The sequence below is a fragment of the Typopeltis vanoorti genome, chromosome 10 (assembly GCF_054136105.1).
Source record: "Typopeltis vanoorti isolate ZY-2024b chromosome 10, IOZ_Tvanoo_1.0, whole genome shotgun sequence".
NCBI lineage: Eukaryota > Metazoa > Arthropoda > Arachnida > Uropygi > Thelyphonidae > Typopeltis > Typopeltis vanoorti.
Genome location: NC_143558.1, coordinates 75,683,375 through 75,708,215, shown reverse-complemented (window position 1 = coordinate 75,708,215; position 24,841 = coordinate 75,683,375). Strand labels below are relative to the sequence as shown.

At 35.6% G+C, this 24,841-nt stretch overlaps 1 protein-coding gene across 2 annotated transcripts in view; it reads left to right on the top strand.

Annotated features, from left to right (window-relative positions):
• Saysd1 (SAYSVFN motif domain containing 1) overlaps window positions 1-24,841 on the top strand; it is an 80,710-nt gene that overhangs the window by 22,919 nt on the left and 32,950 nt on the right. The window contains exon 2 of one of the 2 annotated variants that reach the window (XM_090399146.1): window positions 2,143-2,261. In XM_090399146.1, the coding sequence (XP_090255272.1) occupies window positions 2,143-2,261 (119 nt within the window). Of the gene's footprint in view, window positions 1-2,142; window positions 10,458-24,841 lie in introns of those variants that run through there. The other variant, XM_090399145.1, reaches the window with a different exon arrangement.

The window sequence follows — 24,841 nt, the reverse complement described above, 5'->3', positions numbered from 1 at the left end:
TGCACAAGCCAGTCCTCAACTGCAGATATGACTTCATTTGTGGTAAATTTTGTTTGTTTCAAGTATTTTTTTAAATTTGGGAATAGGAAATAGTCAGATGGGCCACGTCTGGTCAATAGGGTGAGTGAGACAGGCATTGAAAGCCCAAGTTGTGTATTGTCTGTTGGGCTTCATGAGCAGTGTAAGCAGGTGCATTGTCCTGTAAAAGCAACACACCTCTGCTCAGTTTCCTGCAGTGTTTTTTCCTTCATTTCCTTCAGAGCTGTTGAATAAACTGCTGCTGTAACAGTTTTGCTATTTTGAGGTAATTGGTAAGGAAAAACAAATGGCAAGATCCTTCCCTGCTGACTTTTGGGTTTGGAACCTTTTTGACCATGGAGGAGAATCTTTGTATTTCTACTTCATTGACTGTTGTTTGGTCTCTGGGTCTTAGTGATGAAGCCATGTTTCATCAACAGTCACAATAAGTCAAAAAATTTGCACCTGATTTCTGAAAATGACCCAAAATCTCTTGAGATGACATCACACGTTATCTCTTTTGGTCGGCATTCAAACATTTGGGGACCCACTTTGTTTAGAGCTTCTGCGTGTCCAAATGTTGGTGCATAATGATCCCAACTTGTTCCCTGGATATCCCCAGAATCTTTGCAATGTTTTTGGCTGGTTTTCATCTGTCATCGAGGATCATGGCACTTTATCGAGGTTTTCAGGTGTGATCACTCTGGAAGGTCAACCTATTCTGAGGATGTCTGTTATCTCACGATGCTCGGTTTTAAACTTGGTCACCCATCTGGGAACTGCTGGATATGCTCAGGCACAGTCCCCTAAAGTCTCACACAAAATTTGGTGGATCTCAGTTGCAGACTTTTCTTGCAGCACGAAAAACTTGATGATGGCACACATCTCTGTATCTTTGAATTTCTTTAAAACCTCTGGCACGTCTTCTTATATAGCCTAAAAGAAAAAAGAACAAATTATTACAAGTTGATGAAACATGGCAGTTAAAGGGTTTTAAGATGTGTTGTTTCTTGTGGTTATATCATTTGCTTTAATATCATTTTCTGTTCTAGGATTTTATCAGAACTTTTCAGCCCCCCCCCCCCCCGTATAACATGAATGTTGAATTTAATATTTTATATATAATTTTAAAAGTTTGTGCTAGCTAGCATACTAGTAGCATATTTTGTACTTAATATTATATGTATATTATTTTTCATGCTATTGTTATGGCAGTTCCACTTGCTGCAAGTTGTAAGTCTTTAGAACACATTAAGTACTATATGGATGATCCAAGAGTTAATACAGGAACTCTTCCTTAGAAGACTAAACATGCATTTTGTTAATAAGGTGGTAGATTTTCATTACACCAGGTAATGAAAATCTACTATCCAAAGACATTCATAGTAGGATTCAACCTGCAGCTTCCAGTGCCCAGAGCAGATGGGCACTGAAAGCTGCAGGTTGAACACTTACGGAAACATTTCTTTAAGTTTTTGTTTTTTTTTTGTCTTTAATTAATGTTTATATCACCGAAATGAAGCCTGTTGGCTCTTTATATTTAAGTAATTTCTGTAAGTGTTCCTACCAAGAATGACGACACTTAAGGAAATTAAGTTCAGGGGATAATAAATCCCTCATTATTTTAAAGCCAGATACAAAACTCGGAAATCGAAGAGTTTCATGCCAAAGAACTATCGGCGAGTCCAAGCATAAGTCAACACCTGGGTAGTACAACACACACTAGGGCAACTAGGAGCAAAGGTGGACCAAGCTCCATCACTATCCTTAATATTTTCTCATAATGTAAAACGCAGTTCTTAGGAGATTTATTAGTTTTACATTAAAATAATGAGGGATTTATTATCCCCTGAACTTAATTTACGCCGCCGGAAAAAAAAATAGCCTCTTGGCTCTTTATCGTAACTTAAGGAAATTGTTAATATATATCTTTATATATATATTCATATATTTGCTTTGATAACCAGCAAAATAGATTAACAGAAATGTGAAATACAAAATAAATCTCTTATAGCATTTGTATATTTATATTGAACCAGCTTTGTTTGAATAAGTACATGCAGTTAGAATTCTTTTTATTTCTATTTATTTCTGAAACTCAGTTTGTTATATTTTATTTTTCAGAAAAAACCAGATGAAGAAGAAGAAAGCCTTAACTGCAACTCATCTAACAGAAGACAAATATATAGCCATCCAGAGCTTCAATGTGACCAAGCTAGCACATTTTCCTTCTCTTATAATAAGTTAAACATCCTTGAAATATTTCTGAAGTGCATTTTATGGTGTCTGCTTATGTTATTCTTTTTAATGCTGGAATTTGGTGCAGTATTTTTTGTATGCTCTGTTTTCTATATGATGTACAAAAATTTCCGTAGTACACCCAGGAAGCAAGGAGAAATTAGTGCATATTCAGTATTTAATCCAAACTGCATGTCTATTCAAGGGAGTTTAAAAGCTGAACAGTTTGAGAAAGAACTGATTTATGGCAGTGCCTCTGTATCATAAAAACTTAAATAATAAAATTAGAAGATTCTAGCACACTGTTATATGAAGATAATAAAAAATTGATCAAACCATAGCATGATGGAAATAATTTAAATATCATAATTTGTTTTAATAAATCGGCTGCTATTTTGAAAACTTTCACTTCCTATATTTATTTATTCAGCTATGAAATAAGGATCCTTATTATCACCTATTTCTATTCATTTCACAGTGATGACATGAAGCCTCTTGGCTCTTCTTTTTGATAATTACATTTAAGCGCCTACTGAGAGTTCACTTGTGAAAAATACCATTCTTGGACATTGAATTACTTTGCTATTGAATGAGGATGTGCTTGGGTAGTGGTTTAAGTAATGCAAGCTAGGCAACTCTGATGCCAAGGATTGTATTCTTATAAGCTCTCTAGTCAATTTTCAAAACTTTCAGTTTCTATATTTATTTGGTTATGAAATAAGGATGGATCTTTAATATCCTCTATTTTTAATATTAAAACTTTTTTTAAGATTTAAAAAAAAAAAAAGTAAGAAAATGATTGAAGGCCATAATACACAGATTCAATTGTGTATTAATAGCATTCTTGTATAGTGACATTGTTATCACTTCAGTTTACTATAAGAGCTGTTTTTGAAATATACACTATAGACATAATTTTTCATTGCCTGATTTTGCCATTACAAATGGTCTGATTTGAAACAGCATAACATTTAATTAAGATTTTTAATTAAAATTAGAAAATGTTTGCCATCCTGGTTAGCTGAATGGGTAGCACCTCCAGTCTTCACAGTAGGATTCTAGCATAGTAGGCTTTGTTCAGTCCTGTTGTAGATGTCTTTAAGTGGTAGATCTATTTCATTGCCTAGTGAGAGACTTCTGCCAACCTGCTTGTTTGAAGGCCTCAAAAAAGCTTGAGGTTCCATGTTTGTGCACCAAAACCGAATTTCTATATTATCTGATCCATAGCACACTTTCTAGGTCTACAGCTTTTCATTGATGAAATTTTTTAAATTCCTCTGTCAAACAATTCACTCAAGTGAATAGCATTTCCACTGTCCAGCCAATATGCTTTGGGTTCAAATTTTGCTGTAGACTTCAATGTTTTTGTGAATGTCCTTAGGTAGTAGATGAATTTCATTACCCTCTGTGAGACCACCACCTTGCTTATTGGAGGCCTGAAGTGCTTGAAAGAGTTCCATGTTTGGTCTATCAAACAAGGTTTCCAGATTTTCAACCTATAACCCATCTGCAATATTTTTATAGGCTTACAGCTTTTCATTAATGGGATACACATAAATATTATTAACAGTTCAATATCAAATTTTATTTAATTTCATCCAGAATGGGCCAGCTCAATTTTGTTATATAATTTGAAAACAGATTGTTAATTTGTTCCTCTGCAAATGGTTCAAATCTTTGCAAGGATTCCAAGTACAAAAATTCAATAACTTCATCCAGTTGTAGTCCAGGAATAACTTGTGGATGGATGGAATGGGCACAAGTTAATCTAATAGGTGTTTATGCAAGTTTTGATATGCATCAATAAAAAAGTAACAGAAAGAACTTCATATTCATTAAATATTTCTTCATACAGGACATGGCATCAAAGAAAAGAATGCTTATTTTGTAGATTGGAGATCAGAATTGATGTAAAGTGAATAGAAGCTGGGATGAGCCTGGAATGAACTAAAAAATATGAATGAATTAAAAATATCATTTTTAATTCCTAATTTAGTGTTTTTATGTTCCATTAATTGATATTACTAAATAAATTTCATGTGATACTGCGTTCCCCCTTTTTATGGGAGTTCACAGTACCATCTAGTCTCCCCCCCCCAAATTTTATCTGGGCTCAGGAACCGGCATAGGCTGACGAATCAGACTTATGGCTGCGTCAGTATTCCTGACTGTAATCCGTGTGTCCTCAGATCGGTTTGCCTGCTTGCGGGATGAAAAACACCAGATAAACTGGCGGAAAAACCCCTGCTGTCCATGCCCAAGACCGGCTAACTTTTGGCTATGGCTGAGGAAGATCCTTAAGCTCCTTACGTCATTGACAGGAATCGAACCTAGGACACTCCTTCCCCAGGCATATGGTTGTGAAGTGCAAAGCCACTAGGCTAACCACGCGGACATTGATATTACTCCTAACAGGACACCATTGTATCACTACTGGAGTTCCTACCTCAGTCATATTTTACTTTGAACTGATTCACACTTTCTGCATTCACAACATCCTTCAGCATTGTTCCATTTGCATAGCACTTGCAGTGTAAAAAAAAAAAACATACTCTTATACAATTTTCAGAGATGCCTTTCATTCTTCCTCTCTCTCTCTCTCTCTCTCGATGAATAATCCCTTCTGTAATAATTAGGTGAAATCCTCTTACCAACTTGAATGTCTTATCAATGCTCCTCTTCCTATTCGTTGTGCTCTATAATTCACACTCACTCAGCCTTTCCTAATAACCAAGATTGCAATCTTCCATACTTATAATGCCTTATACTTGTCTATCGACTGTCTAGAGCAGTGGTTCTTAACCAGTATTCCGCGAACTGGTTGCAAGTGTTCTGCCGGTGAAATATATCACGATACAGTTCTGAGTGTAATTGGCTACTCTGAATAAAAATGTTAAGGGAATTATTTCCGTTATAACAGAACAATTAACAATATTGAAAGAAAAGATTTCAAATTACTTTCCTTCCTTAAATACACACAATTATGATTGGATACAAAATCCATTTGGCACAGTTAATACATAGAGTTGTGGATTTTCGTTATAAGAAGAACAATTAGTTACCTTGTCAACGGATCGTACTCTAAAAATGAAATTCTGTGAAATAACTTTTGAGAATTTTGGATTTTTGTCCAAGCCAAATATCCAGCTCTCTCTCTCCACAAGAGCACTGAAAATTCTGTTAGTTTTCAACATCATATTTGTGTGAGCTCGGTTTCTCAAGATTAACCCATATAAAAACTTAAAAGACTTACTAATATAGACAAAGAGATGAGGGTAGCTATATCACATATTAGACCAGATATTACTGAAATCTGCAAAAGCTGACAAGCTCAAGTATCGCATTAAAATAAGTTCATTTTTATAAAAGTAAAGTCCATGCATATTTTTATTGTTTTATTATGGTAATGCTTTTGGTGTTCCCCACATTTTTCTTATAATCAAAAGTGTTCCATGATTTTGAAAAGGTTAAGAACTACTGGTCTAGAGTTTCCTTATCATTGTCCAAACCAACACAGCCTTTCCTAATAACCAACATCCCATTGTTACATCCTATCCTTATTATTATGATTATTGTTATTATACAGGCATCTCAATTAAGTCAGAAGACTCATTGTGGGAAATGCATTGTTCACATAATGCCTATCATGCCTCTCCTTAAACTCATTCACTACTGATGTACTTAAAACCACTTCTGGCAACCCATTCCATCCATTTGTAAAAATATCAGATAAATTTTTTCATTTTATATATGTTTAGTGAAAGTTTTATTTAATGAGGAATACATTTTATTATGTGATAAAGTAATCTAAAAATATGCATATACAGTATATATGTGATTTGTTCGCATTTAGTAATGCAGTTATATGTTTAGTATTACCAGAGCCGCCATGCGATTAAGCAGTAGTGATATAAAAGAAACTTAACTGTAGTTATAAGTAGTAATGTTGCTTACTGCATGTTGTAATCTTTAGAGAATAGCACAGAAATATATGTATATTATTTGTAGGTTTGTGTTACAGTAGTGTTCGTATGTCACTATTGCTGTACAACTTGTGAGCACTGTAGCAACAGTAGCCATTTTGTCACTTGAGTTTTGCTTTGAATCTCGGTAAGACATGCCAGGAAGTAAACAGAAGTCAAGCAAGGAAGGAAGGAGAACCAAAAGAGGTTTAATGAACTACAGAGTTAGGTTCACTAATCTTGGGAAGGTTTCATATAATTACTCTCTCTCTCCAAGGATATGCAACTGAAGTTGATAATTGAAGTACAGTATGATATTATGCCTCCGACAAGGAGGCATATAGATTAGCGAAGAAAAATGCAAAGAGAGCTGTGGCAAGGGCAAAAGCGAGGGCAGTTGATGAGGTTTATGAAGAACTGGAGAGAAATGGTGGCGAAGCTCAGTTGTTGAGAATAGCGAAAGCCAGAGATAAGGCCTTGAAAGACATAACATCAGTCAAGCAGATAAAGGATGCCTCAGGAGTAGTATTACAAGAGGAGGACAAAATCAGGAAAGAATATTTCCGAAATCCGAGAGAGAGGTGTGAGGATGGAGAGGCAAACGAGAGACCGGTGCAAGACATAAGTAGAGAGGAAGTAGATTGGATACTGAGAAAAATGAAGAATGGAAAGGCTGTAGGGGAAGACCAGATACCTGGGGAAGTGTGGAAAAGTTTGGGCAATGAAGGCGTGAATATGTTATGGGATCTGATGATGAAAATAGCCAAACAGGAAAAGATACCAGAGGAATGGAGGAAAAGTATTCTCGTCCCAATCTACAAAGGAAGAGGAGATGTTCAAGACTGTGGCAACTATAGAGGGGATCAAGCTGATGTCACACACATTGAAGATATGGGAAAGAGTAATTGAAGGGATGATATGGCAGGAAACAAAAATTGGTGAGGAGCAGTTTGGATTTATGCCAGGAAGAGGGACAACGGATGCGATATTTGCGATAAGGCGATTGATATAGAAATATAGAGGGACGCAAGTGGAGCTGCACATGGTGTTTATAGACCTGGAAAAGGCATATGACAGTGGCCAGGCAGGAGGTATGAGGAAGAAGGGGAGGGTGTCGGAGAAGTACGTGAGGTTGGTGAAGGAGATGTATGAGGGAACAGAAACTCAGGTCAGGTCTAGTGTCGGCATAACAGAAGGATTCCCCATTGTCGTAGGGCTACACCAAGGGTCAGTTCTGAGGCCCCTACCTCTTTGACCTGGTCATGGATGTACTAGTGGAGGATGTCAAGAAGGAGGCACATGGAGCATGCTGTTTGCTGACGACATTGTTCTATGCAAATCATCCCGAGAGAGAGAAGCTTGAAAATACCCTGGAAGAGTGGAAAAGGTATTGGAGGAGAGAAGCATGAAAATTAACTGGGAGAAGACTGAATATATGTCAACGGGGAGTGACGAGGATATTGTAAAAATAATCATATTAAAAATTCTGAATATTTTTACGTATTAATTATGCTTGTTAGTTTTTGTTTTCATACACGCAGTGTCTGCACTTGTGATGTGCTCGTTATGAAAATGTTATATTAGAAGTAACATGTAAAGAAGTAAAAAATATTGAAGTACTTACTAAACTGATTATTTGTGTTACTTATAAGAAAGTTTGTTGTATTTTAAAATGTTGAATTTTGTGTTTGTGAAAGACTTTCTCTTAGCGCTGATGGATACAGCGAGTTAGCCATTTTATTGCAGTGCAGTTTCTGACTTTTGTGGAGTGCGCATGCTCCCGGAGAGAACTTGATGTGTGATTGACAGCTGACAAGGAAAGCGTTGCGTATCCAAGTTACAGTTGTAAACAAGAGAGCGTTCGGAAGTTTTTTATAAACTGGCCGAGGAATATTCAAGTTGGAAGGAACTTGATTTTTTTTTGTGCGGTAGTCAGAAGGAAATTTCATAATGTATTCCGAAAAAGGGAATAGTGAAAATAATAGGTTTCAAGCAGGAATAAGTAAAGAAATAAAAGGAAATCTTGAAACTGCAAGTTTTTATAAATTGGCCGGTAAATATTCAAGTTAGAAGGAACTTGATATTTGTTTTGTGTGTGGCAGTCGGAAGATATTTTATAGTGTATTCCGAAAAAGGAATAGTGGATATATTAGGTTTCAAGGAGAAATAAGTAATGAATAAAAGGAAATCTTGAAACTGTAAGTTTTTAAGGTGGAATAAGTTAAGACTGTCAATTTAGTATTGTGAATGAAAGGAGAACTTGTTGCTTACATTCTAAAGTGAATGTTTTTCTTAGAGAAAATATTGATAAGGAAGTTTTATAAGTATTAAGAATGCCTGAAAGTGAAAGTTTGGACAATATATTGATTAAGAAGATTTTTTAGGTATTAAAGGTGCCTGATCTGATGAGTATTACTACTAAAAGGAAAACAGGATTTAGTCAAGAAGACTTTGTGTGTTATATTGATTGATGAAAAGGATCCTGATAATGAAGTACAGAACCTTGTAACTTCTGGAAAAGAGCCTTAACAGAAAGAGAAAAAGACTATGAACATTTTTTTTGTGATTGTGAAAGAAAAAGTGTTTAGTCTTAAGAGTAAGTTTATATTTTTAAATAAGGCCTTGGATCCATATAATCTATAGTTATAGTTATGTATTATTACTAGAAGTGTATATATATATTGTTTTAGTTTTATTAAATGAGTTTATTTTGTACTTGGTATTGAGTCAATGATTAGTTGGATTCTGAAAGAGTGAGTTAAAGTCATTGCACCAATTGGAGTGAACTCTTTGTGCAAATATAATAACATATAGGGACATTCGGAGTCAAAAATAAAAATAATTGTTAGTAAAAGAGAATTTATATATTATTTCACCTCATCAGTATATACTATATATAGAGAGAATAATAATATACATAAAGAGGGAAGTATATAAAAATACATGATAAATAACAATGGTGCAGTCTACAGGATAATTGATTATGATAACTAACAATATGATCATACGACTTCAGGGTGAAAGGCTAATTTCAGAGAAGAAATTCAAGTACCTTGGGTCAGTCGTAGAGAGGAATGGTGACCTGGATGAGGAAATACAGCACCGAATAACATGCAGCTGGATGAACTGGAGGAAGATGAGCGGGGTCCTGTGCGACAAGAGAGTGAGTTGTAAGAGGAAAGGAAAGCTGTATAAGATGGTGGTGAGGCCGGCGATGCTTCATGGTGCGGAGATGTGGCCTATAACAAAGGCACAGGAGAGGAAGATGGAGGTAGCGGAGATGCGGATGTTCAGATGGATGAGTGGTGTGACAAAGAAGGATAGGATAAGGAATGACTACATCAGAGGGATGGTTAAGGTGGGACCAATTGGCAAGAAGATACAAGAAAGTAGGCTGAGGTGGTTTGGCCATGTAGAGAGGAAGGGTGAGGAGTATGTTGGTAAATGAGTGGAGTATATGGAGTTGGAGGGAAGTAGGAAAAGAGGCAGTCCCGAGCTCAAGTGGAGGGATAAGGTGACAGAGGATCTTAGGGAGAAAGAATGGAGTCCAAAGGACGCTCTGGACCAGAGAACTTGGAAGAGGAAGGTTAAAGATCGGTGCGCTGACCCCGTTTAACATGGGATAAGGCATAGTGAAAGAAGAAGTCGTAGTATGATATTATCAAGCCTTTGTATAAGAGACTATTTTGTGCTTAACGAAAAGCAAGTGATATTTGTTGAAAGGAGCAATATGGAATTTGCAGTAATAAGTCCATGTATTGGAAATCCATTTGGAACTGTTCAATTAATATATTCCTATTATTTGACTGGTTATTCTTCATGCCTACTTCAGAAAATTGAAAGATAGATGCATTAAGGAAACTGGAAGACATATTTAAGTATATTGGTAAAGTGGGAATCTTTAGCTATTGTGTTTGGGGAATTTAAGAGAGACTGAATGAGTGATTAAAAAATTATATTGAACTGTGATAAAATAGATTCTGCAAAAGAAATTTTCATATGGCCAAGTGGGACTATAGAACTTTTAGCTGAATCCTATGTTCAGTTTGTTTTGTAAAGTATTTCATGTTATCTCTCAATATTAAATTTAACTGCAATTTAAGTCCAAATACAATATGAGAGAATATTTTTGAGCTTATCTGTGTAATTATTAATTAAAATGGCCATTTAATTATTTTTTGTATGTATTATCTGTTGTATATAATTATGTTTACAGTAAATATATTAATTTTAATATCATTTGGCTTCATTCTTTAGAACACATGTTGATCCTGAAGTCAATGCACCATCACAGATACAAATCTGAAATGTTCTAACCAACAAAAATAAAATCAAATATATTATTATCTTATGAATGTCCTTAATATAACAAGTTTGGATTATAAGTGGGGAATAACATATTTTGAGCAAATCAAGCTCATTAAAATATGACACATCCACTGCCCTTCAAACAAAACTAATCCTAACACCCTTGTTAACCACACAAATTTCTGTGGGTGAACCACTGTCTCTTCTTTCTTGACTTGTACTAAAAAAAGTCTTCAGTGTCAGTCCTATAAAACTCATTTAATAACATATATGCTTCTATTATGTCTAATATTTTTTTGCCATCAGCTAGTTATTGAAGTCCACAGACCATCTATTTCCATAGACCTGCCACAATCTTTGTCATTCACTTCTTAATCTTCTCCGCCACTTCATCTCTGCAAAATCCAGGTTTCCAGATGTGCACCCAGTAGTGCAGATGTGGTCTTATTAAAGCCTTACATAGAGGAATAACCTCTCTATCCTTGCTTGTTAGTGTGTTCTTCAACAACTAATCTGATGTTTTTTTTTTGGCTACCTTTTATGCTTTCTAAACTTCAATTTTGTCCACAGTCATTCCCGAGTTGCTGACTATATCAGTTTCCTGCAGTTCCATTAATATTGGACACTGCTTGTGGTTTCTTCTTTCCAAAGTACATCACCTTACGCTTGACCACATTAAACTGGCAGCTATTTATCATTGCCCATTCAACCAGTCTATTTAAGTCATCCTGCAGGATCTCTACATCTCCATTTACTATTGCCTTACCAGATTTACATCAGCAAACAATTGAATATTTCCTGACAAATCATTTCCTATACCACTGATGTAAAAATTAAACATCATAGGACCAAGTACTGAGCCTTGTGGTACCCCACTAGTCACTTTTTGATATATGTCCACCAGTCACTCTCAAATCCATCCCAATTTACCCTAATTTATGCAACAGAGTTCTATGTGGAATCCTGTCAGATGCCATTGAAAAAGTATCACTGAGTAGCCATTTCCCTTATCCAGGCAAGACCTACTTTTTACAAAACCATGTTGTCTCTCATAGTGTATCATATTATTATCCACCTAGTCTTAAGTTTTGTCTTTCACCCATTTCTCCCATACCTTAATGACTACTACTGATATGCTTGTTGGCCTATAATTTGCTACTTCTGTCTTGGAGTCCCACTTTATGCAGTGGGACTATTTTACTCTCTTTCCACTCCATTGACATCTTCCTAGTACTGATGCTTAAATGGCTTGGTCAGAGGAGCTGATAATTTCCTTGGATGTTCTCATAATACATGGGCCGATATACCATCTAATCCTGAGGTTTTATTTGCATTGAGATTCTGCAATATTTTAAGCACCTCCATTTCTTCAACCTCTCTTCTCCTATTAGTCAATATTACATCTGTCATTGCAATGCCACTAAACTAGATGGTACATCTCTGCAAAATGCTTGCTCAGTAATTCAACTGTTTGGTTTGCTTCTGTTATCTCCCCACCATCAGCACTTTTTGAAGTCATCCACCCATGGGCATTCCTCCTTGTCACATAGCAAAAGAATTCTTTAGGATTCCTTTTGGCCTCATGAGCTAGCTTTCTCATAATTATCTTTGGCTTTTTGTTCCTTACCATACAAGTTACTCTTCTTGCCTGTGCCTTGTACTGCTCATGGGCATGCTGTGCACCTTTTTCTTTATACTCTCTCTCCACAACTTTTTTCTTTGTTTGCAACTCCTACTTAATAATGGTATTCATCCATCTAACTCCTACCTGATTTATCCTTCTTACCTTGGGTACATATTTTGATACTGCTTTACTCAAATACACTTTAACCACTTCTCATGCACCATCAACATCTCCCCCCCCCCTCAAATTCCTATGCTATGGTATTGCTGAAAGCTCACTTCTCAGCTTATAACTACCTGTTTTGTAATTCCATATATACTCTTCTTAACAGGAAGTTAAGAAGAGTATATATGCCAGACTTGCAGAAGATATGCCAGAAGATTGCCAGACATGCAGGAAGTTCCTGCATGTCTGGCAATCTTCCATGTCAAGGCTAGATGGTCACTTTCCCAAAGTGGAGGCAACAAAGCTAGAGTGGTTACTGCTAAATTTTCTGATGTTATAATTAGATCCAGCACTCTTAAGCCTCATGTCTCCTCCATTACATGCTGCCTCAGGTAATTATCTCAGTATCTGTATAAATTCCATTTCCTTCCCTCCCTATGAGCATTCCTACTTCTATGTCCACATAGTTGAAATCCCTTATAACTACTCGAACTGCACTCGTCATGCTAATTTGCCAGTATATGTCATCACGTTCTCCCTTATATCCCTGGATTATTATTATTTTGGCTCATTCAGCAACAGTTATAGCAACCAATTACATATTTGTCCTGTTGGCTTCTACCTCACATCTGATGCCATCAAATGGACTGCCTTCTGTATCTCCATCTCCCTTTTGTTTAGCTAATCAATGCCAAAAACTCTTCACCTTTATTTCGCACAATTCTGGGCTTTAATGTACATAAACTGCAATAAACTCTCTACGTCCTCCTAAAAATTTCTAGTTTCCCTGACTCTGCACTTCGAAATTTCACTGAACAACACACTTCCAACTTCTGATCTCAAATCCATTCAAATGCTGGCCATCTACCTCATATAAATCCTTCCTTCCATGAAATTCCACATGGTCAAATGTCCTGATGCACCTTCAGTCATAGTTCTATATTAGCTCACCTCTGTCATAACCTGGCACCAGATTCACAACTTTAACTTATCACTCTTCTTTTTTCACAGCAACTCTTTCATATCTTTTTGCATGCCACACTTGCCACCTGCTAAATCATTTGTACCAGCCAAAATAAACATCTCACCTTCACTCTCTGTATCCTTTGTCACTAACATCTGTAATCTTTGCACTAGGAAAACACAATTTTGTCACTCTTTCCTCAAGCACTCTTATCATTGAATCACCATACAAAATCTGATCCTTATTCTCATACTTTCAGTCTTTCATGAAACTCTGTTTTATCTTCCCTTGCATCTTCTCGTTCTGAAGTGTCATAGCACATGGTATGACACACCGGTATGCTATGTCATACCATCTGCTAGGTGTTTCTTCAACCATTCAATAATCTTTTTTTTTTTTTTTTTTTTTTCCTGTGGAGAACTTCAAGTGAGTGTGCTATCTTTTCCATTACCATCTGGTCATTCTTTTCATTTTCCCCTGCTTTACTCATAATGCTTGTAACACCAACCTTGTCAATCACATTATCATGCATTTCGTCTTTCAACTAGCTGTTATCATTCCTCTTACTCTCTTCATGCTTATGGCAATCACTCACTTATGAACAAACACATTAGTCTTTCATAAATCTCTATGAAGTGAATGCCTTTTGCACATGTTACAGCAAACAAAATCAGGAATATTAAAATTGCCCACGATTGTTCTACTCATTGGCAGCATGACTTGCAATGCATCATACAATAATATAAAATATTTCAAAATAAACCTTTTGAAAATTAAACAATGAAAGGCACTACCCTTATAGTTAAAACTCGTAAATAAATGCAGTTATCCCTCGATTAACGCGGTTAATTAATCCCTTGATGTTACCGCATATCAAAATCGCGTTAATCAAATCTAATAATCAATGGTAAAAATTACGATTCGTTCCACGATCGATTACTGTATTAATAATTCGTTTTATATGGTACGGTTTAAAGAAAGATAAAAAATGAATGCAAAGTAAATGTTTAATAAATACTCGTACCTACATTATTTACTGCAATTTTTTTATCAAAAGAAGTTATCAAGAGTCGTTTGAACAGTTTTAGTTTTTTTTATAGGTATAAATTCTACGATAACAAGCAAAATTACTCTCCAGATCTTAGCAACAAGCAATAAAACATGAAAAACCACTGCAAATATAATACATGATGGTACAAATCAAGTGGATATTGAATCCAACATTATTTCATAGCCGAATATATATAAACTAAAAGTTTTGGCGGATGCAAGCATAAGCAACCTTATGGGCAACTTGTAGTAAAGGTGGAGTAAGCTTCAGAGCACTTTCCTTAGTATTTTCCATAATGTAAAGCACATCTCCTAGAGGAGATGTATGATAAATAAGCCTTTGACTCTATTTCAGTAATACACGATGGTTTATTTTCAGTTACAATCTAGAAGTTATTAAATAAAGAATAAAAAAAATAAATAAACCATACTATACTGACATTGGCGGTCGCAGTATCTCTCAGATACAATTTACTGTCAAATATCACAAACCTTTACATAAATGTGTTAAACCACATTGACAGCAAAAAATAGTGCGGAATATCACTCATAATATGAATGCACAACTACTCATGACCTCCAAGCTATACACTGAATTGTGTAAAAATATTTATATTAAACATTTTGTATGTATCTGTCATATCAGCTGCGAGCTCCGCAGGGTTAAAGGCGCATATATCAAGGGATTGCCGCGTTAATCAAGGGATTATATATACCTGTATAATATATAATATAATGCAAAAAGAATGAATTAAACATGGCTAAATACTTTTAAAAAGAACTTGTATTTTGGCACCGAAAATCACACCCCTGTAGCATCTTCTGCCCTCTTTTGACTAATATCTTATGTGCCTCAGTTACTTGTCTAAAGTTTCCTTATCACTGCTGAAATCAAATTTCTGCACAAGTAGTCCACATTGGTCTGATGACTTTATAAAATGGATTAATAAAATGTTTGTCTCTACATGTTAGCATTCTGGTGGTGCTTACAATTATTTTTTATGTATCATCTGAACTTCCTTCCCTGTTGGCTATTACCTTTGGATTCCAAATCTCATCTATTTGCCAAAGCAAAATGCCACGAGTGCAGTATACAACACTGCATTTCTGTATACTCTGAAGTAAAACCCTCCACATACATAAGTGGAAGATTTGTACTTTATAAAATTCAAAACTGTTTCTCTCTTTCCCAAAAAGGAATGTCATTGATATCATACTTTATAACTCCACTTCTGTCAACAACAAACAAATATTCACGTCAAACCTCATGCAATAATATTAAAAATAAGTTGAGCAGTAGTGACCCAAGAACAGATCTCCCTTTTAAACACCCTCACTGGATCCCTTACCTTTTTGATGCAGTACCTGCTCATACACAATTTTCTAGTATCTATGACAGCCAGTCATGGGTGACATGATAGACAGGGGTGCTTAAGGGTCAAAGCTGTATAACTAAGAGGAGACCTCCACATAGCCTTTAAAGGAATGCAGAGAACCGACCAGGGATTCTGACCTAATGTCCAATCCGCACCTTCTCGTGGTGCAATCCTGTTGGGTATCTACTTGGATACTAAACGAATGAGGATGGGCTGGCAATTTCGGATTCAGCCGACCAAACTGTATTCTTATTGGTTAAACCAAAATAAAAAATGATGGTACAACATGACAAAATTTCATGCAGTCTGGGGCGTCGCCCGGTTAAACAAGGCCCCTGTTGTTTTCGCCAAGGAACTAGGGCGAACAGCGAAAAGTCAACTACTGGAACAAATCTGAAAACACACCCCAACTCAACATCACCAGAGTTAAAGATCGGTACTATCAACGTAAGAAGCCTGAATGGCAAAGAAATGGAGCTAGTTGAGAAATTAGATAAGTACCAGATCGACATAATAGGGGTGACTGAAACAAAAAAGACAAAAACTGGTGAGATCTTTCTGGTCAATAAATACAAAATGTTATATTCAGGCAATGACAATCAAGGAAAAGAAGGAGTAGCCATAGTATTCAACACAAAATATGAGGCTAATCTTGAATGGCAGTCAGTCTCAAGTAGAGTGATGTGGGCAAATATGAGAATGAGAAACTGGACAATGAGACTTATTTGTGCCTATGGTCCCACAGAAGGTTCTACTAATTTAGAAGTACAGGAATTTTTTGAGGCTTTAGAAAAAGCAAACACAATGAAAAAGGAAAAGTTGGTCCTTGTTGGGGATCTAAATAGCAGAGTAGGAATGATTGTCAGACATACAAAAATATTTTGGGAGAAAAGAGCAAAGCTAATAGTAATGGCAAATATTTGTTGGATTTCTGCTCAGGACATGGACTGGTTATTACTAACACCATGTTCCAACATAAAAATGTGCACAAATTCACATGGAGAGAAGAGACAAGGAATAAGAAAAGTCTCATTGACTGTGTTATTGTTGATAGTGATGTTTTCTCACTGGTACAGGACACCAGAGTGTACAGAGGATTTGAAATTGGAAGTGATCACTATTTAGTCTTGAGCAGGATAAAATTGAATTTCATATTGAAAAGAATAACATGTAAGAAAGTTTTAAAGCGAATAAAAGTTGAGCAGCTCTCAGATATGAACTGTAGACTAAAATACACAAAGCTTATTGACAAAAAAATGAAAGAGTTTGAGAACACGAATCAAACCTTGGAGATTCAGTGCAAGCCTTGAAGAAAGCCCTGATTGATTCAGCTAGAGAGGCATGTGGTGAGGTTGTCTGCAAGGATAAAAAAATCAGAACTCCCTGGTGGACACAGGAAGTTAAAGAAGAAAGCATATCAAAAGTTCCTGTCAAATAAGTCAGCTTGTGCACTTAGAGAATATAGAGACAAATGCAAGAATGCTAAACAGTGTGTAAAACTAGTTAAACAAAAGTCATGGGAGGACTTTGGCAAGAATATAGAAAATAAATATCAAGAAGGTGGCAAAATATTCTGGAGGTTGTTGAAGAAGCTTAGGAATGGAGGAAAGAGTGCTGTAAAAAGAGTTAGAGATGACAAAGGTTACATGAAAACGGGAGAAAAAGATATCCTTGAAGTATGGGGTAATTACTTTGAAAAACTGCTAAATGAAACAAGCAGTGATGACAGCACAGTGGTAAAAAACACTGACCAGGCATGCAGTCAGGAATATATACCCATACTTGAAGTAGAAAAAGCCATCAGAGGCTTGAAATATGGAAAGGCAGCAGGAGTAGATGATATTCGACCAGAAATGCTGAAGTATGGTGGTATAAAAATCTTACAGTGGCTGCACTGCATAGTTCAGAAAGCCTGGACAAAGGGACAAATTCCCAATGATTGGAGTAGAGCTCTCATAGTACCCATATATAAAAAGGGAAATAAAACTGAATGTGAGAATTACAAAGGTATTTCCCTAATGAGTGTTCCTGGCAAGATCTATTCAAGTATACTTGAGAAACGGTTGAGAAGAAAAGCTGGTTGAAAAACAAGCTGGATTCAGGCCAAATAGAGGCCGTCAGGATCAGATCTTCACTTTACAACAAATAGTCGAGAAAGCATGGGAATATAACAAAGATCTGTATTTAAGTTTTGTCGATTTGGAAAAGGCATATGACAAGGTGCCAAGAGAGAAGCTATTCAATACGCTGCAGTTATATGGTGTCAATGGGGCATTATATCAAGCAATATTTAGTCTTTATTTGAGTTGTAAGTCAGCAGTAAGAATTGAAGGAAGTACAGGAAGATGGTTTAATGTTAAATCTGGTGTGAGACAAGGATGTACATTATCCCCTCTGTTATTCATTATCTATATGGATCACATTATGAAGGAATGTGGTATTAAACCTGATATCAAAATTGGAAACGTTAATGTCAGCTCTTTGCTTTATGCGGATGATGTTATACTTCTAAATAAATCCGCTACAAGTCTGCAAGATTCTCTGACTAAATTGAATAGCTGTTGTAATAGATATGGTATTGAAGGTCAGCAATAAAAAGACAAAGACAATGAAAATAGGCAGAATCATTGAAAATGTCAACTGTGTTGTGAATGGAGAACCTGTGGAACAAGTAAAACATTTCAGCTACTTAGGCACAATTTTTACTGAAGATGGTAAACTAAATATAGAAATAGACAACAGAATCAGCAAAGCTGGTATCGTGGGAAGTCAATTGAATAAATTCATATGGAATAAGAAAGAAATTAGTCGGAACACTAAATTAGCTGTATACAAGACTGTGTTCAAACCAATTTTAACTTATGGATCTGAGAGCTGGGTCAGAAGTAAAACACTTGACCAAAGACTAGAGACTGCAGATATGAGAGTCCTGAGAAAGATTAGAGGCGTGAACAGATGGCATCAATGGCAATATCATATTAAAAATGAGGATATTAGGAAAGAACTTGACATTGTCAGCATCCAGGAATGCGTTAGCAGAGCTAATCTCAGATGGTATGGTCACTTAAATAGAATGGGAGAGGAAAGATTAGCAAAACAAGTGTTCTCTGCCAGGTTGGCAGGAAAACGACCCAGAGGAAGACCAAGATATAGGTGGATTGATATGGTACAAAGTGCCTTAGACGATAGAAATATAAGATCTGATAATGTTGGAGTCTTGACAAGTAACAGACTGATTTGGAGGAAAATTGTAGATAGGAAGTTAGTAATGATGTAATTTTTTCATGTAGTACTGTCATATCCTGTACACCCCTTGAGGGTACATGGCAGGAATTTGATGATGATGATGATGATATATCCATTATTTACTTTCAGTAAATCTGTTTATATTTATTGTGTTTAGGTATTTAAAACATCTTTCTCTATATCACAGGTTCCTTTAAAGTACACCATCTCTTCTCATATTGCACATTTCTCCATCCCCATCCTTACTGTCAGTGGTGTATCCTACATCTTATATTCCTCATGGATTTGGTTAATACTAATTATACTTTTTCCATAACAATATCATTTTCCACAGTGTATCTTAATTTTGCTATTTATGTATTTCATTCCTTATTTATCTTCTGTTTTTTTGGACATGCATTAACCACCTTACCGGCCATTATGGATCAAATATGCATACGCTTCGTATCCATCATATATTTCAATGTTATATCAATGGTATTACAATTTTAATAAGCACTTCGCATCCATGATAACTTGAACGTCTATAGATGTCTTGGCCGGTAGCATGGTTAATCCATAAATCTCTTTCCCTTACACTTCAAATTATTATATTGATATAAGCAGCCTACAGTGTTTTCCCTAATTATCGACCTTATCAGCTCTCTCTATTTTTTTATTGATAAGTCAATACATTGTGATGGGCTATCATCAACCTGTGGCATCAACAAGGACACTCCTTCCCCAGGAATATGGTTGCGAACTCAAAGTCACTAGGCTAACTGCACAGACACTTCATTAAATAATTTTTAATGAAAGTGTCTGTTAATTCTTCATTCACAGTGACATCCTCTGAAGCTATCATCAAATCCATTATTTTAAAATTTCATCTTACTTACATAACATTCTGAGTAGTTGCTTATTAGGAACTCAATAAAATTCTCTCTTCGCTTTGATTTATTTCTTTCCAGCCAATCCTAACTCAGAAAAACTGACTACACAATAATACCAGTTATCATATAGGAACATAAGATGGCTGTTATTCTTTCTCCAAGTTTTCAGTGGTGATGGGAACTAAGCTACTGCTGGCTTCCAAAAATTAATCAGGACTAAAAGAGTTCACCTAGTGCCTTTGTGGAATGTACAGGTATTATAGGATTTACTTTTTTAATGAGAAACACCCAGGAAAGGTTGTAACCTATTATACACATAGGTCTCTGAATTGGTTAAGTGTTAGTTATCCAAGGCAGTTCTAGAGAGAGAAACATGGAAATTTAACCTATTCAGTGGTGATTTAACCTATTCAGTGGTGGTCATTCACTGAGTATAATAAAATTAATCTTCACCTAAAACATTTACAAACAGTTGTACCAGAGAGGGATTCAACCCCATAGCATGGGTGAAAATCAGAAATGCTAACAACTTAAGTCAACCAGGGTGGCAGATGTAGCCAACCTAGTGCTTTGTGCAATAGCATTCTTGAAATAGTGAGGCTACATGAAATAATTTCAGGTTGTCTGATATGAATAAACTGGACAGTAATATTCATTAAATATACTGTGTGTGTATATATATATATTAGTCAAGGGTTTGAAGTTGCTTGTTTCATAATTTTTTTTTTTATGATAATTTTGTGTTATTAGCAAAACAAAATTGTATTTCTCTCATGGTTTGATGGAATTTAATGAAATTGTTCATGATCGCTATTAAAACTTACACATAACACACACCAACCACTGAATTAGAAATATTTAAGTATGGGCATGTAACTACCACGACCGATCCCTCTTTAATTTCTTGCTTATAGTTTGGTGAAATATGGGTCGGAAACAGTCGGAAAATTGCTGCACATAGATTCTATTTGTTGTACAAGATGACAGCAGTCTCATTCCTGACAGACTCTTAGGACTACAGTTATGCCTCATAGATAGTCTCATTTGCTTTCCCACTGATTAAACACCTGGGATATCCTTGAAAAACCAGTCAGCTTTGCTGTTTTCAAAATTGTGGCTCGAATTGTGCTCACAATAAGCTCTTCATTGAACTCCAAAAGATCCTTTATTTCCAGTGTGATCAACACTGTTGACAATTACTGACACAAACAACAACATTCTTAAATAGTTGCCTAGAACACATGATGCATTTGAAGATGTTGATCAACATGAACAAAGGATGTGATTTGAGGATTTAAAACGTGTGGCCAGCCACTTGCAATGTTCTATGTAAAACATCTTTGTAGAATTAAATTTTGGAAAAATAAAGAAAAGAAACAGTTTTATTTTTTTATGTAATTTATTAGCTTCTATTTTAGGAATACAAGATACAATGATTTGTGGCAACTAAAATATGAGACAGACCTATGATTGCAAATTTTGTAATCTTAGCTGGAAATCTGCATCTATAAAAATACTGCTTCTTTTCATTGATAGTGTAGGATGGGGGTTCAGAATGAGGTTGAACTTGACAAGAGCCTAAAAAATTAGGACCAGAGAAATCAACAAGGTTGCCATTTAGAATGATCAGTATTTGATAATTTTTCTTCAACAGTACAGCACCATTACAAGTATAAGGCAGAAGAGAAGAATGAAATCTGCATCTTCAATTAATTTGGGGAAATATATGACCATGGCAAGAAGTTTGTTCATTAAGGAAGAGACATTTCTGAAATACAAATGTCTCCCACTGGCTGGATGCCTACCGATTATTTATTCAACATTCGTCAGTAATCAATAACCTGTGCATTATTGTTATTGTGTACTGTAACTCCAGCTGGTTGGCATTCTCATCTCATTTGCATGACACTATTGAAGTTATGCTAACATGTTCATTATTATTTAGCCAAGTTTCAGAGAGCATTAATATCTGGCAATGCTGAGTAACTGCATCTATGAGATCTTCAAGACTTTGAAAATTAAGAGAAAGAGCCTTTCTCTTTTCTTTGAAATACAAGTCTTGTACACTTCTCGATGGATTACTTGCTAGCTTTATAAACTCCTTTTGGAGAGAGAGAGAGACAGTCGATTGCACATTTCCCAATCTGTGATGAATGGTCTTGTCATCACTAGGAGAAACAAAGTAGGTAGACTGTATTTATAACAGTTACTCTGGACAAGCTGCCTGAAGTCAGCTTGTCCAGAGTAACTGTGATTTTCATATTCATAAACAATGAAACTGAAAGCTCCTCGTTGAGATTTATGAATGATTATAGTGCAAGGAATTAGGGAAAATATTCTGTTTAGCTAACAGTTTCACAAAATGAGATGACATTAGCTAGTCATTCACTATCGAAGCAGTACCTGACATGTCACAGCTGTGTTCGTAATAGCAGGCAATGATGTAGTTACTTCCCTCATTTGATTTTGTAACATACATACTGCAAGTTTATTCCGTATCGAAAATGAGAGTGGTGCATGTAAAGATATTTCACATAGAACACCATTTGTGAATGTTAGCATCCACATATCTTTAGCTTTATATTTCCTTCATGAGTCTTCTGAATGGTGTCAATATTTATCTGGGTTGGGGAGGCAGTAGCTAGAGATAAGGAATTGTTTCCATTTATTGCTGCAACACACAGAACAGACTATTATGATGCAGTGTACTTTTGTCCTGATCTGCTCATACAACAATTATGCAATTAATCAACTGGAACACTCCTATTACAAAGTGTCCCTCTCTTTATGATCAATTGAGTCTGAACTAATAAAAACTATTTGTATTTTTCCTTTTCATTTTGTTGAAATATTTGTATTGTGAAAATTATTGTAAAAAAAAAAAAAATCTGCTGCCTTTCATTCCAATAGGGCAGTGTTTCGCAAACTTCAGATATCTGCATACCCCTTCTTAAATTTTCATTATTACCAAGTGTACCCAGGACCTGCCTTCTAAGGAGCCTGGGTGCAAGAAACCTTTTGGGGTCCTAAAATATTTTTCAAAGGTAAAGGATTCAAAATAAACATATTGTGAAACCTCTTACCTGCAAATGATTTTGGCACAAGAAAACAAAAAAAAAACACATTCGAAATATAATACATTTCCGCAAATGTGTACCAACTGTGTCCACTCGATCGTGGGGCCTGGGTGCATTGCACCCACAGCACCCCCGAGATGGCTGGCCCTGAGTGTACCTCCTTATCAAAATAATAAAGCATTCATTGTAAATGTCTATTTTATTTGAATTTATATGTTCATGTAAACAAAAAATGATTTATTTTTAATAAAACAAAATTTGGAATAGATTCATTTTCCGTCCATGAAGATCCACATTTCAAGTAATTCATATCATACATATGAAAATTTTTCATCATCTTCATAGTTAGCAAAGATGTCAGACAACACACCCTTATCAATTTCATATGATCCAGATACAATGTCAGTGTTGCTTACAACTACTTGTATTTGCTATATTGCTCTTTTGTGCATTTTATAAATTCAGTCTTTAATCAATGATCCATACTTAAGAATTTGAGAGCTAAAAAAATTACCGTATTTACTCGAATATAACTTGCACTTTTTTCCCAAAATTAAAGCTAAAAAATCGTGGTGGGAGATATATGCAGGAATTTTTTTGAAAAAAAAAAAATCTGAAAATGGTGTGGCTTACCAAGAAGCTTCTATTCGCTACTTTTGGCATCGAGAACAGTTTCCTTGTGTTGCATTATCAGTCATCTACCCGTATAGCTTCATCTTCTTTCCTATTTCAAGCAAAAATTACCAGTAATTTACAAGACTGGAGATACATAATGAACATTCCTTCACAAATGGCTAATGAAAAGTAAAAGATGAGTGCCAAACAGACCAATACTAGGCCAGTAGAGGTAGAGCAGCTATGAAGAAGTGCATATGATTGGTACGTTATTAACAAAAGATCATGCAAGACAACAGTTAAGTTGAAATGCTAATTCTCTTCAACCGAATTCCATAATATCTGAAACACATTCATTATATATATTTTCTTAGTTTGAACATGTTCACGACGGGGTGGTGTCAAGCAAACCCATATGTTGCAGGTGCATGTGGTTTTGCTTGAGCCTATACAGCAGTTTCTGTTGGAGGGGAGGTGTGATTCATTAGTGCCATTTTTATCCCAGTTGCACTATTTGTTCAGAAATATATTAGACTGCAAATGTCTCTGTACCTTATTCAGTGCTATAATAAAACTACTTTTTTTTTTTTTTTTTTTTTTTTTTGCGTCTTCAGTATAGTGAAGCTGTTGGGTAGAGCATGTTGTTTACTGCAAGGAACGAGTTACTATTGCCAGAACATCGTGGCACTCACCATTTGAGTAGGAGAATTCATAATATATAATTTATTGAGAAATATATGTTTAAAATAATTTTTTTTTTTCTTAATAAAGATTCTATGCATTAATGAGCATAGCTGAAAATTGCCATGTGCCCCATTAAGACCTTTTGTGTGCACTTTGAGAAACACTGCAATAGGGAGTAGGTGAGGCCATTTTAGTCTTATCTAACTTTTGAAGCCTGATGATCAGTCAAGCTCCTGTTAGCCAGAAAGCAGGCTCATTACTACCCCTAATTTTAACCACCCAACTGGTCATAATATGTATAGACGTCAAAGTTACCATGGATGCGAAGTGCATATTATAATTGTAATATGCAAGTATATGAGGAGTGATGCATTTTATCCATATTGACATTGATGTGGTTAAACGGCATCCAGGGAAGAGATGGCAGACAAGTGTCACCAACTTGAGGTCCCCCACCACAATGTATTATTCGAAATAGCGTGGAATATATTATTATTACTATGTTTTACCGGCTACATAAGTTAATTGAAAGGGAGATGATAAATCCCGTTTTATATTATAGCCGGGTACAAAACTCGGATCGAAGTCCTAGAGTTTCATGCCGAAAAAACTATCGGCGAGCCCAAGAGTAAGTAATCCCTT